Genomic DNA, 17,012 nt, shown 5'->3' on the forward strand with positions numbered 1-17,012 from the left:
TGGTTTAGTTTTTCATCACTCCCCTGGCTGTCTGTCCTGCCCATCACGATCATTCTGACTGCTCAGATGACACCGTTAACTGCCCTTTTTTTTCCCTTTTAGCTTGCATTAGACACACACTACTGGACTTGGATCAACCATTTTGTCATCTGGGGGTCGCTGCTGTTCTATGTCGTCTTTTCGCTTCTCTGGGGAGGAGTGATCTGGTAAATATCTAATAAGTAGCTGATAATCTGATAAACATCATGTGATTGTTATTTTTTTATCAAGGGTTGAAGACACATTTTCTGTGCAGCCTCGTTGGTTGGGGCAAGTGTTTGTTGAATACCTGCTGTGTGCTGGGTGTCATGTGGGGTCCTGGGATACAGTCGGGGGCAAGACACGGGGGGTCCCTGCTCCTATGACTTGCACCTTCACGGGGAGAAAGACACTAACTGATAACAGCTTGTGATGAGTTATACGGAGGAACAGACCAGGATTCTACACCAGGGGACCTATGTCTGATTGAAAGGCCAGAGATGACTTTTCAGAAACAGTCATTTGGAACCTGGAAGAAGAGCACCGTCATCACAGCAAGTCCCAGCTGGTAACCGCCTCCCACAACGAGGCACCAGCCAGGCATTCGACAGGCCCCGTCTCACTCCATCCTCACACCCCACAGCAAGACGGGGCCCAGGCATGGTGGGGCTGGACCTTGCCCGCAGCAGCCTGACTCCTGGGGGAGCCTCTGGTTCGGGGGAGAGCAGCAGGCACGCAGGCCCGGGCAGGAGGAGGTCCTCGGTGAGTGGGAGCCGTGGCCAGCGGAGAGGGGCCCGGACCAGGCTGCAGAGCAGGCACGGCGGCCTCCTGGACCGCCAGCCGTGAGGATCCTGGCTTGAGGCTGTCGTGGTCAGTCGAGGCAGAGCACAGCAGAGTTGAGTGGCTCTTTTAAAAACCCCACGGTGGCTGCGTGTTGAGCTGGTGAGAGCGATATAGGCAGGGTGGTCAGTCCAGAGACTGTCGCTGTAAGCCAGGAAACGACGCTGAGTGGTGGGCCCAGGACCAGGTCCCAGTCTCAGCCCCAGCGCAGCAGCCTCTGCCACAGCCCTCTGCAGACCTGGGGTCAGTCGCAGGCTTAGGGAAAACCAGCAACCTGCTCGGGATCCTTCAGGGACCCTGACCTGGGCGGGATTCTCAGCTCAGGAAATGTCCCTCCGATTCTCTCGTTCAGCCAGCGGCCCCTGGTGGCCCCAGGTTGCATTACACAGTCTCAGAGATGAGACCCAAGCTTGGAGGATGTCAGTCACCCTGCCAGCCCAGAGAACCCTGCTTCTTAGCTCTAGAGAGCTCAGCCCTTCTAGCAGCCCTGAAGGCCGTGGCTCTGTAAGAGGAAGATTCCATCCCAAAACCTCTCTGACCAGCTCCTGGGCCCGTCAGCCTTGGTAGAACCACAGCCTCTCACATTGTTTCCTAAAACATTGACCCCGCGTCTCTGATGTGCTGGGAGCTCACCGTGTCACCACCGCTTGGTGACGAGACCCCATCCTCCTGCCCGCTGCCAGCACCGCATGGGTGCCCCCAGCCCCGTCCCAGGTCTGCCAGCAGCTCCGTGTCCCTCCCGTTGCCCACCATGCCCTGCTCCCGTTTCCCTCCTGTTGTCCACATACCAGTTTCACTGTGCTTCCTGGAGGTGGGGCTCTATCTCTCTGTCTCTGCCACCGTCCATAGTGCCTGGGATGTGAAAGGCGATCAGGAAACGTTACCGGAAGGCTCATATAGACGTGGACCTGTGGACTGGGGCTGGCTGCGGGTCACCGGTCCCTGCATCCTTGCCAGCCTCCCTCGTGGAGCCTGACGCAGACGTCTTTGAATTATCCTCTTTCTGGGGAGAGAATTAATTGCTTGCTCTGTATTGACGGCCAGTGCTTGGCACGTCCATCCCATCCGAGACTTCAAGATAGAAAAACATCCCTATTTCAATCCCTTTGTTTTTTTTTTGTTTTTTTTTCTTTCTTCTGTGAAACTGAACTTCAGAGACTTCTATGTCCCCTTTGAGATGACTTCATATAATTCCTTCTCCCATTCCTCTTACCCCAGCATTACCGGGAGGTTCAGCGTTCATTTTTTATATGATAAATTCAGTGCAGGCTCTGTGGCTTGCCAAGCAACTCTCACTGACAAAAGTGTAAACTCCTTGAACAAACGGCCTCTCCAGTGAGTGGAGAGGCTGGTCCCGGAGAGAACGTGCCTCACCAGCGGCTTCTCTTCCCTGCTCCTCAGGCCGTTCCTCAACTACCAGAGGATGTACTACGTGTTCATCCAGATGCTGTCCAGCGGGCCCGCCTGGCTGGCCATCGTGCTGCTGGTGACCGTCAGCCTCCTTCCCGATGTCCTCAAGAAAGTCCTGTGCCGGCAGCTGTGGCCAACAGCAACAGAGAGAGTCCAGGTACAGAGCGTCCCCAGCCAGGGTGGGGGTGCCTCAGGGCCCTGGCCTTAGGATTGGGAGATGACCATTTTGAAAGGCAGTGTGAAAGGTTTGGATTTCATAAAATGTGATCAGTTCAAGTATCACTAATGAGTTTCCTAATGATGCATGATGTTAAACATCAGGTGAATTTGCAATGACCAACGTTTAATTTTATGTTTGAACCTAAACAGTCATCTGAAATAAGACACAAATAAGAGAAAAAAGACTGATACGAAAGGCAAATTATTTCATGTAAATGCAAACCTTTTTTAAAATTAATCATTACTTTAAAAGGTTAAATTACATAATTTTTAAGGATGGTAAATTTGGCTGGAAACGGTAGCATCTGTATCAGGAAATGCTGGTATTGGTGGAGCTGCTTATTTTACACACTCCCAAGTTTTAGCCACAAGCAGAATTCTGGGTCCGGGGAAGACGTGAGGATGCCAAGTGCCCCCCCAGGTGCAGGGCTCGGCAGGTGTGAGGACTCGGCCCCCAGTCCCCCATCCTTCTCAGCACCTGGGCCCTGGCTTCAAGCTCAACCCTAAATCAGAGGCAGTGACCACGTCCCCCCTCTGCTGCTTTACCGGGAAGCCTGCCTGTCCTTGGAGGGCCACTGCACCTGTCACGGTCCCTCGGGACTCTACTAACTGCAGGTTTTCAAGTTTCATCCCCGAAATTTCTAACACTCCGTGAGGTGGGGCCCTGGACTGGGCAGTGCTGAAGCCCGGTAGGGAAACGAGGGGTGGGGGGCCCCCGGCAGTGGCCATTCCTGCAGGGTGTGAGGCTGCCCAGGACGGACACAGCGGAGCAGGTGGGAGGAAGATGGGCAGCGAGTGGGGGCCGGGGCCCCAGCCCTGACTCACTCTCGCAGCTCAGACACCTGGGGGCTGGCTCCCAGCGGTGCTGCTGTGCTGGGAGGGAAGACAGGTCGCCCTCCCTCGGGGGGCACAGCCTCACCCACCACCCACCTCCAACCACCAGAATGGGACCCTGGCTTGAGAGTTTTCTTGGGACATTGGTACCGATTTAAAATGTTGAAACCGATGCCACCAGTTCCCGGCACTCCCTCCTTCAGGCCTCCTGCCACAGTTTGTAAAATCAGAGCGAGCAAAACTCGTGGTGAAGAGACCCCCTGTCAGCATAGTGAAAATGTCCACACACAGCCCCACTGACTCGGGGGCCACGGGCAGGAGAAACGCAGCAGAACGTGCAAGTCAGCTGCTTATAAGAGGGTCCCACTGAGGGGCCTCTGTGCAGGGAGGGGAGCCAGTGGGAGCAGGAGCCGGGGCCCAGGTTGAGACTCCATGGCCCCCAGTGCTTCCAGGGAAACTCACTGGCCCCAAGCAGCCACTGCCCAGCCCTGCCTGTGGCCCAAGCAGCAGCTGTCCAGTGGTGGTTTTCTCTAAGCACGGTCCTTGGTTCCTGAGCTGTTCAGCCATGCAGTTCCACCGCGGGCACACGTGTTCAAGACAGGGCTCTGTGCACGGGACATGTGTTCATAACCATATCCCATACATGGGGACACGGCAGACACGCATGTCACGAGGACACCAGGCACAGAGGAGATAGCAGGGCTGTGGGTCTGACCCCGAGAGAGAGCAGGTACAGCTTGGGGTGTCCACTGGGCCCCCAGCTGTGGTCGCAGTGGTGTGGCTTGGGGTTTACGAGAGTCTCGGCCCCACCTGGCCCCTGGGTGCGTGTGGCTGCAGAGGTGCTTGGTCAGAGATGCCTGAGCAGGCAGGAATTGAACTCGGGGGGGTTAGGAGGGCCTCTCCCCGCAGGAGTCTGGGCTCTTCCATGCAATGTGCATGCAGCCTCCAGAGTCGGGGCTGCCGAGGGCCACGCCCCCGGATGCGTCTGACCACAGGCCCTCTGCTCTGCGGCTCATCTCCAGGATGGGCGAGTCTCAGGGGCACTTTGGGAATGCTAGTGAGGACCCTCCCCATCCCACCCTTTGTTTAGAAGCCCCTGTTTTGCAGTGGGTCTCTGCATCCCACAAGAGCCCCGGGAACCCTTATGAACAGCCACACAGCGGGACCTGCAGGAGGCATAAAGCAGAGGGTGGGAGGGGCTGGCGGGTCACGGCGGGGGGCACCAGCGTCCGCCCAGAGTGGCCAGAAGAACGTGCACGTGGTGGCGAGCCTCTGACTAACTCAGCTCTGTCTCTTGTTTCTCTTTCCTTCCTGTTTCCTTCCGTCTTCCGACCGCTTTGCCTAAATCCTCACACCTTGTTCACACACCCCTGTGTGCGTGGCCGCTGACCTCGGGGCTAAGACTAAGAGCCAGTGCCTTTCTGTCGAGCAGTCAACCATCTTTATGCTTTCTCAGACTTCCAGCAGCCTGAGTTTCTGACGGAACAAGGTGATGCTCCTCTGCCTTCCACGCGCTTGGGATGGTAGACACGGGGCAGCAGGGCCATGCCCGTCACCAGAGCCCCGAGTCCACGTGCTTTGATGCAGCATCCACCAGGCGCTGGGTACAGCAGCCCCACGTCGGGAAGTCCCGCCACCACTTACACCTTCTCGTGCACAGACTGATCATGGGCTGTGCTTTCCATCAGTCACAGTTAACCAGGGTTTCTCCCTCAGCATCTGTGCAGCCTCAGAACCCACCTGTGAGGGTTCAGACACAGCTGACAGCGGAGAGCCAGCCACATGACCCCTCACACAGGTGTCAGAGGGGTTCCTAAGCAGGAAGGGTGAGAGTTTGCAATTCACAGGTCATTCAGGCCCTGAGCTCACCCACCCTCCCTTCTGCAGCCTGTAGAGCATATCACAAGGCCTCCTCCCTCACGCACCCACTTCTGTGCCCATTCTGCAGCTGGAAAGACTGAGGGCAGCTAGGATAACATGGTTTGCTCAAGACCCACACACATTTCAGAAAAGGGGAGCCAGGCTGAGCCACACAACTGGAGACAAAGAGGGGACAGAAGTGTTTGGTGTCAGATGTTTGACCAAATTCCCTTTTTACTGTTTTTTAAATGAAGACCTCATTGTTTTTCAAAAAAGCCTTCTATTAATAATTTGCTTTAAAAATGACAACCTTTGCCTATCTGGGCAACGTAGAGGCGTTCACGCACCATTTTCCCGCGGTGGTGTCCGTGGTCAGAGCCGAGATTGCAGGGGCCTGCGCGCCGTCCTGAAGTCGCGTTCTGTCTTTCAGCCGTGTGCTCCTGCACCAAATACCGCATTCACGCATGCCTCCAAATTAATGATGCTTTGAAAATGCATACTTGGTATTACTGTTTTACCAAATGCAGCTTAGAAAAATGCCTAAGGCAGAAAAAGCCTTTTTTTCCCTTTAATAACATCATCTTTTATATATTTTAAACATGATTTTTAACTGACAAAATGGTCCTTTTTTAAGTCCAAGCAATTAATCAGAATCAAAATTTTTCTAATTTAGTGTCATCAGAATTTGTTAGATTAAATTGCAGAATTTCATCTCACCATTTCTGTACTTGAAAACATTTAGGATGAAATCATTAGGAACATTTTAATAACTCATGAGAGGTCCTTAAGAAACCGATTAAAGCATGCCAACTCTGAGCTGAAAATAAGCATTCTACCTATTGATGTAGTTTGTTGAGAGCTGATTTGCTTCTGAGCATGTGCAGAAGCTGAGCCCGGCTGCGTAGAGACAGTGGCACGGAGTTTCTCCTGCCCCCTGCGAGGCCTTGGGCCCTGGCATGACCCCCGCAGGCAGGGCCGGCGTCCGCACTTGAACACACAGCGCCTGCAGCCAGCACGTGCCCGGCGCACACAGGAACACGCCGTGGCGCTGAGACCACCTGCATTCTGCAAAACTTTGGAGGAATAAACATGTCACTAGTCCTCACCTGGGGCATGTGTTACTTCCGGTGGATGGCTTTCTTTTAACCTGTTCCTACGGAAAAGAGAAGCATCACAGGCCTCAGATGCATATATTATATATGTGCGATTCGCACATATATGCCCGTGCTGGCATCTCTGCGTATCTGCATGCAGTTCACTTCTCCATCACTGTCCCCGGGAAGGGTGGCAGCCTCATCCTTAGTTTCCTGCTTCTCCTCACCTGGGCGTTTGCCCATTCAGACGAGCAATTCTGCAATTCCAAGCCTGCAGTTCTTCAGCTCCTGTGCTTCCCTTATTCCTTGAATAAGGCTGGGCTACAAGATCTCAGTGGAGTTCTGTGAGCACGTTGGCCTCAGGACACTCCGTCGCAGGGCCCTGGTAGAGCGGTTCCTGGAGCTCGCTGTCTGCCGTGGAAGTGGGCGTGTGGCTGAACGTGTGGCTTCAGGATTGCAGAGGTGCCTGGTAGACCTTCCAGCCGAGGGACCTCGGACCCTCTGCCTCCCGCAGGTGCCATAGGCCGTCCCGGAGCCTGTCACTGTCTCATTTCTGGGCTTGGGCTCTTCATGGGAGCGGCCCTGCTGGGACAGTGTTTTCCCAAGAGGCCCCGAGCCCTTGCCCTGGCAGCTCCGTGACACCCCATGCAGACTCCAACAGGGGCTTCGAGCCTCTTCCTGCTGGGGTCCCACAGATGGTGCAGGCAGAGGCCAGAGCACTCCCGGTGCTCACGGGCACCGGCTCACAGCCCCACGTGGCCCACATCGCTCAGTATCTTTCCTCGCCTTGCAGAGGGGCGTGAAGCACAAGGCTGCAGTCCAGGCCGCACAGAGCAGCGACGGGCCCCTCCTGAAGGACCTCCTACGGCGGCCAAGGCGCAGTTAGCTCCATGCTAGGTAACTGTGCGGCTGCTGGACGCCGCCCGTGTGCTGTTGACTGTCAGACCCGTTTTTCCTCCAAAGTTTTGCTGTGCTGTGCTGTGCTGTGCTGTCTTTGATAACAAAGGTTCATGGTGAAAAAGAGCAGCCCTCTTTACATACACATGCATTTGCTGTCCCAGGTAAGTAACACACCTGAGGGCAAGCTGACCACACATGGAGCATGCTGTGCACACACACGTGTGCACACTCACCCCGCACGCATGGCACACAGCCTGACCAGATCCAGCATCGTCAGATACAGGCTCATGATCTTGGTCTTTCGGGGGAAACAGCTTCACTTAAAAGGCCTGTCTGGAAGGAGCCTGCTTTGAAATCAAACATGATTATTGCATGGTTTGTGTGGAACCAGGGCCCAGGCAGGTGGGAGTGCGGGTCTTCTGTGTGCCAGCCGGAGCACATAGCTTGTCGCCTCTCCGACAGCCGTGGAGGCCATGAAGACACCTGCTCCTGCCAGCATTTCCGCCGCTGCCCCCTGGTCTAAAAGTGGGCTGACCTGGGGACGGCCCCTCATCAGACAGATGCGTGCTGCCGGCCTCCTACCGCTGCCCTCGCTGGGCAGACCTGCAGGGCCCGTGCACGTCCAGGGCCCCAATGGGCTGTCAGAAGCCATGCAGGCCCCATCCGTATGGTGACACCCACGGCAACATGCCAAGGGGACGCAAGCTGGGCACGTCCAGTACTACATCAACCCGGTCCCAGTGAGGTGGGGCCTGCCTTCTCTGGGGCAGTGAGTTCGCCTTTTGTGGTCTCTGGGTACCGATATGGTGTTCAAGCTCGCTGCACAGGAAGCCAGGTACAGGGAGGAAGCTCGTAGGTTTCCCGTCCATGGCCTGTATCCCTGGGGCCCCTGGGTTCTTCCCTGGGATGGTGGGACAGGGGGACGGTCACTCTGTTGGTACCGAAAAGGAGAGGCCCTCATTCCTAGACAGAAACCCCTTGCCTCCATATGGCTTCTCCGGTGGGGTGGATCCCGCCTGGCCTGCCCTGAGGATGAGGCCGTGTCCTGAGTTGAGTCTAGCAGTTCCTGCAGGAGGCGATGGTAGTGAGTGCATCCCAGAGTGGCTCAGGTCACCCCAGGCAGCCCCGTGGGGATCCCTGAGACTGACCGTGTGTCTCGTTCTCTCAGCAGAATGGGTGCACACAGCCTCGGGACTGCGACTCAGAATTCACCCCTCTTGCCTCTCTGCAGAGCCCAGGCTACCAGAGCACCTGTCCCTCGGCCGCCTGGTACAGCTCCCGCTCTCAGCAGGTGACACTCGCGGCCTGGAAGGAGAAGGTGTCCACGGAGCCCCCATCCACCCTCGGCGGTTCCCATCACCGCTGCAGTTCCAAACTGAGTCACAGCTGCCCTGGGTCCCGTGTGGGAATGCTCGTGTGATGGATGGTCCTAAGCCTGTGGAGACTGTGCACGTGCCTCTTCCTGGCCCCCCCAGCAGGCAAGGAGAGGGGTCACAGGCCTTGCCCTCAAGCGTGGCACGCTGGCCGCCTGGACCCAGCACTGCGGTTGTTGAGCCACACCGGTGGCCTCCAGGCATTCGGCTCAACGCAGGAGGGACATTCTGCTGGCCCACCCTGCACACCGTCAGGCAGAGGCCACTCCCCCAGGCCCGTGTCTTCGCCCACCTGCCGTCATCGGCCTTTGCTGTCACTGGGAGAGAAGAGCCATCCAGGGACCCATGGCTGCTGTTTCCTGCTTGCGCGGCCGCCACCCATGCCCTCCACAGGGCGAGGTAGAGCCGTGGCGGTGCATCCTTTACTCAACAACCCTCCAATCCTCATGCTGTGGGAAGGGCCGGGTCACTCGGATGCCATCATCCCCGTGGATGCACGGCCGTACCCTGCTCATCTGGGAGCGGTTTCCCTGCGGTTACGTCCAAGCCCGCCTGCCCTGTGTGTCGGGGCTGGCTGTTTCCGTCTCCCCATCACCGGCCGCCCCGTGGAGAAGGCAGTGCCACGTGGGGGGACGAGACCACGCCGGCAGCTTCCAGCCCTGCAGCAGAAGTGCCAGGATGTCCATCGGCCACTCGCAGGGCACAGAGCCGTCAGTCCACTGTTACGGGAGAATGTTGATTTCGCGGGTGCGAGGGCTGGGAGACAGATATTTGGCTGTGATGAGCAGACATCCCCTGTCCCCGTGGAGGGGTCAACACCAAGGTGGTGTTCGTGCACCAGAACCTGTCTCGGGCTGATGGGGGCGGCCCACAGGACACGGGTGGATCCCAACAGGCAGCACCGCACCTCCACCCGCCTCCCACGCTGCAGCTCCGCCCGTCAGGCTCTGCGTCCCCACGTTCCCTCATCCCCACGTCCCCTCGTCCCCACGTCCCCTCGTCCCCACGTCCCCTCATCCCGTCACCACATCCCTTCATCCCGTCACCTCGTCCCCACATCCCTTCACCTCTTCCCCATGTCCACTCGTCCCCACGTCCCCTCGTCCCCAAGTCCCCTCGTCTCCACGTCCCCTTGTCCCCTCATCCCCACGTCCCCACGCAGGGCTCTCCTTCGTCTTAGGATCTGTCCAGCGCTGCTCTGGGTGGGTTAGCAACCCGAGGGCTGCTGTGATAGGAAGTCCCTGTTGCTCTCTGTACTGGCATTTCTATTTCTAGAAATAATCTTTGACGTAGCCTTAATGGTCCTTAAAGAAGACATTTCAGTGTGAGATTCAGACTTCAGACGCTGAAACTGCTGCCTTTCAGGAAAGCACCACCAACGCTGGAGGAGGAGCCGGCCCTCACGCCCGCCCGGCGCCACGCTGCGAAACGAGGCTCCAGCAAGTGAAACCCAGAGGGTGTTTCCGAGGTGCTCGACAGTAGGTATTTTTGGAAGCTCAAATTTAACCATTTGATTGTATAATCTTTTACCTATAAAATATTTATTCGAACCAGAGGATAAATCAGTGGTAAGAACAGTGAACACAGTGGTTGGGATAAAATAAGGTGACAAATAAACACCACACCAAAGATGAGGGTAGTGAGCAACTGGCTTGAGCAGACAGAAGGGGGAAGACTCTGCTCTGTCCCGAGGGGCAAGCTGCAGGCGTCCCCAGGGCCACCCTGCCCTGAGGTCCTTGTGTGGCCGCCCTGGCTTGGCAGCCCTGCCCACGCTACCCCCGCAAACAATGGCGTGTGCATTTTTACAGCCCTTTTTAAGAACCCAATATGGGCATAAATGTAATACCTGTAGCGGGGGCAGATTCTCTGTATGTTCAGTTAACAAATTATTTGTAATGTATTTTTTTAGAAATCTTAAAATTGCCTTTGCACTGAAGTATTTTCATAGCTGTTTATATCTCTTTTATTCATTTATTTAACATATTGTCTAATTTTAAAAATAGGTTTTTAAAGCTTTCATTTTTAAGTTTATGAAATTTTGGCCACTTTACATTTAGATTCTGGTGAGAGTTTTGACTGAATGTTCCAATCTCTGATGAATGTGAATTTTCAGATTTGATTTTATTCTCTACACACACCTCTTCCTTTCTTGGTATTTCTGGTGGCAGTGATTAGTTGAACATCATATTTAAGGCACGATAATTTGCTACACTTTTTCTTTGCAATTTGTTGCAATTTTATCTGCTTTCTATGTTTCATTGTTAATTGCCATCCTTCAGCCTTAAAAATAGAAGATTCTCACGTGAAGGTTTAGTAAGTTGGGTCCCAGCTCTGCTGTGTGGAGATAGTCACCATGTACCTCTGACAACAAGTCTTAGTGTGAAAGTCACTAAACTTTTACACACTCCCAAACGTCTTTTTAAAAATTGCTTGGGAAATTATTAAATGAATGTGCCTGATCATTTGAAATAGACAAGGGGCACGAGATAGAAAAGGATGAGAAGATCCTCAGTGAGTGGCGTGGCAGGGTCTTCATGCAATTTTCCACCTCACAGTAGTTAGTATTTACTTGCCTTAAACTAACTTTGAAGCAAGTAATGTCAACTTTGAGCACTTTGTTGAGTTTTGAAAAATCTTATTTGCTGCTGCACAGGTTAATAAATTATCAATTTGTAATTCAGCATGTTGGTCAGAGACACGGTCACTGATTCACACCCAATCCCTGCCACAGACCGTCTTGCTGCATGATTCACACCCAGTCCCTGCCACAGACCATCTCAGACACACACAGTGGGCCTGCTGCATGTGTGTTCCCTGGCTTTTAGCGCCACGCTCACTCATAGCCATGTCCACATGGGGGCTTGCACGCAGGAACACACTCATACATATGTACATGTACACACCACAAACATGCAAGCTCCTGCACACATGCATGCATACGAATGTGTACACAAGTGTGAGCTACACGCATACACACATGCACACGTGTACATCAAAGCATGTGTGACCTACAGACATGCAGTACGTGCACATGTGTACACATACCACAGACGCGTGTGCACGGTCCCACACACAGTGCATATGCACATACCATGAACAGTGTAAGTTCCTACACGGACGTGTGATACACACATGCATGTACAGGTAAGCACACATGTGCAAGCTCCTAGAGGCTTGCTCTCACGTGTGTGCACACCAGAAAGACGTATGAGCTTCTCCTGCACACATGCATACACACACATGCACACATACATTCACTACAAACATGTGCAGGCTCCTGCACACATGCACATTCATGTGTACACACACCACAAATAAGTTCCCAGACATGTAAACACACGTGCACACACCACACACATGAGCTCTCACACGTACACACAGATGCACATGTACACACCCCAAACACGCACAGGTTCCTACACACGTGCACACACGTGTGTACACCACGAACATGAGTTCCCAGACATGTAAACTCGTGTGCACACCATACACACATGAGCTCCCACACATTTACACATGCACATGTACACACCACAGACACATGCGCAGGCTTCTGCACACATGAATACATACACATATACACACACGTGCCACAAAACAAGTGCACATTGTCCTGGTGTCCTGCACTGCATCCTGCCTCCTTCCTGAGGGCCCCTGTGAGGGGCCTCTGGACGGGCGTGGGAAGATGGGGCTGCCTGGCCCCTAGCCCATGCCTCCCTGGGATGAAGAGTCCCCCTCCTGGCAGAATGTCTGGGCTTTGCAGAGCAGGCCCCAGGGGTGAAGTCGCAGCTCCACTTACACCAGCTGCTCTGTGAGCAACGCTTGGTGCCCTGGACAAGGCCCTTTCCCCTTTAGGGAGGTCCAGCCTCGCAAGCTGAAACCTCCCCTCGGCTCAGCCCTATACCAGGCAGCCACAACAGGACTGGCCACACCCACGCCGCACCTCATCCCTGCACGCGTCAGGGAGCACGGCCAGCCTTCTGCCACGAGCCAGCTGGGAAGGGCCGCGGCCTCCTAAAGCCCCAATCAACCCAGCCTGTGTCTGAGCGGACAGGGTGAACAAGCAGGCCACACCGTCTCGAGGGAGGAGGCCAGATGCGGCCAGCTTCTCCGGCAGCGTGACCATCCGCTCGGCTTGCTGAGGGTTTAAACAGATGTTTAGACAGGCTGTGGTGACTCCTCTGAGTTGAGCCTTGGCCAGGGGTCTGGTGCCGTAGCAGGAAACCTCCAGCCTCGTCCTTCAAACCACTCAGCTCATATGTTTTGCACTGACTAGTATTGAATAATGCAACCACTTTTATTTAATGTTAATATTATTTATTTGACAACTCAGTGTCTAACAGCTCGATATGCAGGTCCTTGCATCCTACATTTCTTTAGGAAGTTACCCATTTGTAACTTTAAAAACAGGAAAAATATCAGTTGGCAAATGCAATCTTTTTTTTTTTTTAAGCTAAAGGTGGGTGAACTGGAATGAAAATCTTTCTGATAGTGTGTCTCTAAGCAGCCTTGATGGGATGCGTTAGAAGTGTCATGAAAGTGTGATTCTACTTTTGCAGAAAAAATCTAAAGATCAATTTATATAGCTTTATTTTTTACTTTATCAAAGTATACAGAATTTTAATATGCATATATTGTGTCTGACTTAAAATTATAATGTCTGCGTTACCATTTAAAATGTCTATTCGTTATGTAATGTAATAAAAGAAGGTCTTCAAAAATCTATTTAACATGAATGGTATCCATAGTTGTCATCATCATAAATACTGGAGTTTATTTTTAAATTATTAAACATAGTAGGTGCATTAACATAAATCAGTCTCCACACAGTAACATTTAACTGAATTCATTTAATCTGCTTTGAAAAATTAAATTGTGAATTAAACCAAATCTAACATTTCTGTAAAGTTTATTTTGTATGCTCCTGTTTTTAACTTTTATTTCTGTAGATAAACTGACTTGATAATATTATATTGGACTTTTCTCTAGATTATCTAAGCAGGAGACCTGAATCTGCTTGCAATAAAGAATAAAAATCTGCTTCAGTTTCTTTATAAAGAAAATCACACAAGTGGTGTGTACATTTTTTGCTCTTAGAAACTGTACAGTCAGCACTTCGCAGCGTGCTTCTATGTGGGATGAAGGTGGCAAGCCCAGTGGGTGGTGTGGGCCCTCCCTGGCTGTTCCTCGGCCGCCACCCCCCGCAGGGATACCAGGTGTGCCAGGTGTGGGGCCCTGGTGCTGACCGCCCTGGACGCCAGCGCCTGCACAGAACCGGAAACTCACCACTGGGTTTCCCAACCTTCTGGTCTGTCCCCACCACGAGCTCCTCCCTGACCTCCGTCGAGCCCCCGCCTGCCACCTCATGCTTGGGGTCTAGGTGCCCCCTTTCCATCCCAATTTTCCCTCTTGACCAAACCCCAGGCTCCTCCAGGCCCTTCAGCCTCCTGGGCTCTGTTGGCTGAACCCAGCCTTTCCCACTCTGAAGTAGAGGGCATTTGCCCCCTGCCACTCCCAGCCCTGGCAGAATTCTGAGTGCTGCCACGGAGCCCCTGGAATGTCCCCTGGCCTTGGAGACCATGGCCTTGTCCCAACCCTGACCTCACCCTCTCTCGAGTCCCCACCCAGCCTGGCCGTGTCATACTCTGCAGTTTTGTGTCTTGTCTGGAAACATCAACTTCAAAAACAAGCCACCAGGTCCCAACTCCTGGGATCCCAGCTCCATTGGGGCACCCGGAGAGGGGCCTTGGGGTGGATCCTAGAGCATCCCTGGTGGCTGGTGCCTGAGTCCTGCCTGGCCACATCTCTTCTCCCTGCTCAGCCACCTGCTTCCCACGGAGCCTCAGCTCAGGGCCACATGGGAAACACTCTGGGAGGGGACAGAGGGCCCCTGGCTTGCAGGCTGGAATTCTAAACATAGGACTTTTTCTGGCTCCTGAACGCCACAAAGTCAGGGGCTACTTTTCACGGGCAGCACACAAGCAGTGCTCCGAAGGCATCTGTGGGGTGAATGAACCTACAGCCGCCCTGGATTCGCTCCGAAATGCTTTCCTCTCGTTCCCTGGTTTCTCAGCATCTTCATGTGGGCTTACCTTTACCTTTCCAGCTCGTAACCCTGCAGCCATCTTCCTCTTGTAGCAGTAAAACAGATACTGCTGTGATTTTGCGGGGCATGGGGAGAAGAGGGGAGGGGCAGAGCAGGTTGGTCCCAGGGGGCACTAGGGTGGGAAGGCCTGGCCCCTAATGAGTGACCCAAACTCGCTCCACCTCCCCCTGCTCTCCAGACAGAAGACATGAATCCTGAAAGCGAGATGCCCAGTGAGCCTGCCCACTGCCTGGGGAGAAGGAAGCCTGGCCCTCCCTGCCCATCAGGGCCTCCTGGGGAAGCCAGAGGGGGATGCAAGCTTGCCCTCCACACTGGCCCATCTGTCCCGTGCCAAAGATCTTTTATTAACTGCAGATGTGAAGTCACTGGGGACCTCTGTGGGTGTTTAGCAAACATCATCAACCACACAGGCCACCCAAGGCCCTCACAGCAGATGATGCTGCCTGGGGACCTGAATGGGAGTGTCTGTGTGCCTGCAGCAGTGAGGATGGAGGAAGGTGTGGCCCGTGTGGCGTTGCGTGCCCCGCGTTGATGCTGGGGCTCCCAGAGCCGCCCGTGTGGCCTGTGAGGCACTTGCTCAGTGGCGGGGGGTCCTGAGGTGGACGAGGACAGGCCCTGTCCTAAAGAGGTTGCCGGGCCTTCGCACGCGCAGTGAACCCGCTCACCTCGTGCAGCCTGTCCTGACGACTGCTTTCCGCAATAGCATAGCATGTGGCCTGCCAGTGAACGGGCCCAGGTGTGGGAGGGACGCAGGGACAGAACCCACAGGAGCCCCTTCCCGGTGTCTCGAGAGGTATCCTCGGGGCGTCCTCGGGGCATCCTCAGGTGTCCTCAGGTGTCCTCAGGGTGTTCTGGCATCCACCAGCCTGCCCAGGGCATCTGCTGCTCCACCACATCAACTGAGGACTGTTCCATGCCAGCCTCATACTCTCACCTGGGACAGGATTGCTGGGAGGGCTCGGGGGATGGGGGAAGGCCAGCCAAGCCCAGAAGGGCTGGAGGGAGAGCGAGGCCGGCATAAAATGGTCCTCAGATCATGTGGAGCCACAGATGCTGGTTTGGGGCAGCCTCCAGGATCTGACAGGGAGGCTGGTTTGTTCGGGTGTCCTCCGGTGTCCCAGCAAAGGGGACATTCCAGCAGCACCTGGGGCCAAGAGAGAGGGAGGAGGAGGATGGAGCCCGGAGAAGAAATAAAAGTTGGAATCAAAAATTGTTTGCTGGGAGAGGAGGAGCCATGTGCCTACCTCAAAAGCATGGGTGAAACACGTGCTTCAGTTGAGCACACTGCAGAGGCTCATCTGTGCACCAATCCCCGGGTCTCCCCAGGTGTGGAAGCACCGCCCCATCCTCCAACTGCACCTCCTCTGGGCGCTCTCCATGCAGCGCTGGGGTCAGGGCCCGCCCCACTGACCTCCTTTTAGCTCGGTCGCGTCTGTAAAGACCCCATCTCCAACCAAGGCCACGTTCTGAGGCACTGGGAGTTAGCACTCCGACATCTCTTTTTGGAAGACACAATTCAACCCCTAACACTCCGTTCTGAGGAGCCATGGAAATGCCTCCTCCAGCTTCAGGGCAGTCACACCTGGGAGCAGCTGTGGCAGCCTGCGGGGTGGATCCGGGCCTGCGCGGCGGTGGGGTGGGGTTGGAGGGGTGTTTAAGGCCATGGCTGCTCTTTGGATGACAACCTGGAACCCACCAGGGGAGCTCACCTGCCGTCGGTTCTGAGTGGCTCAACCTGGGTGACTGCGATGGACCGAGAGGGTCCCGGGTGTCCCCAGCCCGCAAAGGCATCCAGGAAGCCACCCGGGGCCCCTGCTCAGAGCAGGGCGGAGCCAGACACACAGCAACAGGCAAGCCGCCCGCAGAGGATGAGCCGAGGCAGCACGCACCAAAATGGGGCTAAAATCAACATCTCACTCATCTCACACAGTTTCCTGACTTCTTATGACATCAGTGTTTACTCTAAAAGAGAAGAGCAGGCCGTGGCGGGCAGGTGACCCCTCGCCGTTGCCCTAGGGGAAGGAGTGGGCTGTGGCGGCCGGGCGACCTCTCACGGTCTCCGTGGCAGCATCACTGTCTTCCTGCCGGCCAAGCCATCGGGGCAGCAGGAGAGTCTCAAACAGAAACCCAGCTCAGCTCTTGTTTCTCACCTCCTTGTTTTAGCAAAATTCTCCCCAAAAGGTGTCTATATTTGTTGTCTCTGTCTCTGTACACACCCACATCTGCCTCCCACTCCGTGGACTGCTCCTGGGCCCTCGTGGACGGCTGGGTCCTGTCTGTCTCTGCTTCCCAGCGGGCCCTGGCGCAGGCCACCACCCCACCTGCCCTCCCGATCCGCGTTCTTTGCCTTCACAGCAT

General features: G+C 54.7%; 1 protein-coding gene across 11 annotated transcripts in view; it reads left to right on the forward strand.

The window, feature by feature from the left end:
• The window catches only part of ATP11A (ATPase phospholipid transporting 11A), a 184,143-nt gene extending 172,862 nt beyond the window's left edge, over positions 1-11,281 (forward strand). For 2 of the 11 annotated variants that reach the window (XM_058438082.1, XM_058438084.1), the window contains 3 exons: positions 103-206; positions 2,260-2,425; positions 8,344-11,281. In XM_058438082.1, coding sequence (XP_058294065.1) covers positions 103-206; positions 2,260-2,425; positions 8,344-8,595 — 522 coding nt within the window. In that variant the 3' untranslated portion in view covers positions 8,596-11,281. Of the gene's footprint in view, positions 1-102; positions 207-2,259; positions 2,426-4,723; positions 7,173-8,343 lie in introns of those variants that run through there. The other 9 variants (XM_032151384.2, XM_032151386.2, XM_032151385.2 and 6 more) reach the window with 9 other exon arrangements.
• The last annotated feature ends 5,731 nt before the right edge of the window (positions 11,282-17,012 follow it).

Source organism: Hylobates moloch, unplaced genomic scaffold, assembly GCF_009828535.3.
Source record: "Hylobates moloch isolate HMO894 unplaced genomic scaffold, HMol_V3 SCAFFOLD_4, whole genome shotgun sequence".
In the NCBI taxonomy this organism is placed as follows: Eukaryota; Metazoa; Chordata; class Mammalia; order Primates; family Hylobatidae; genus Hylobates; species Hylobates moloch.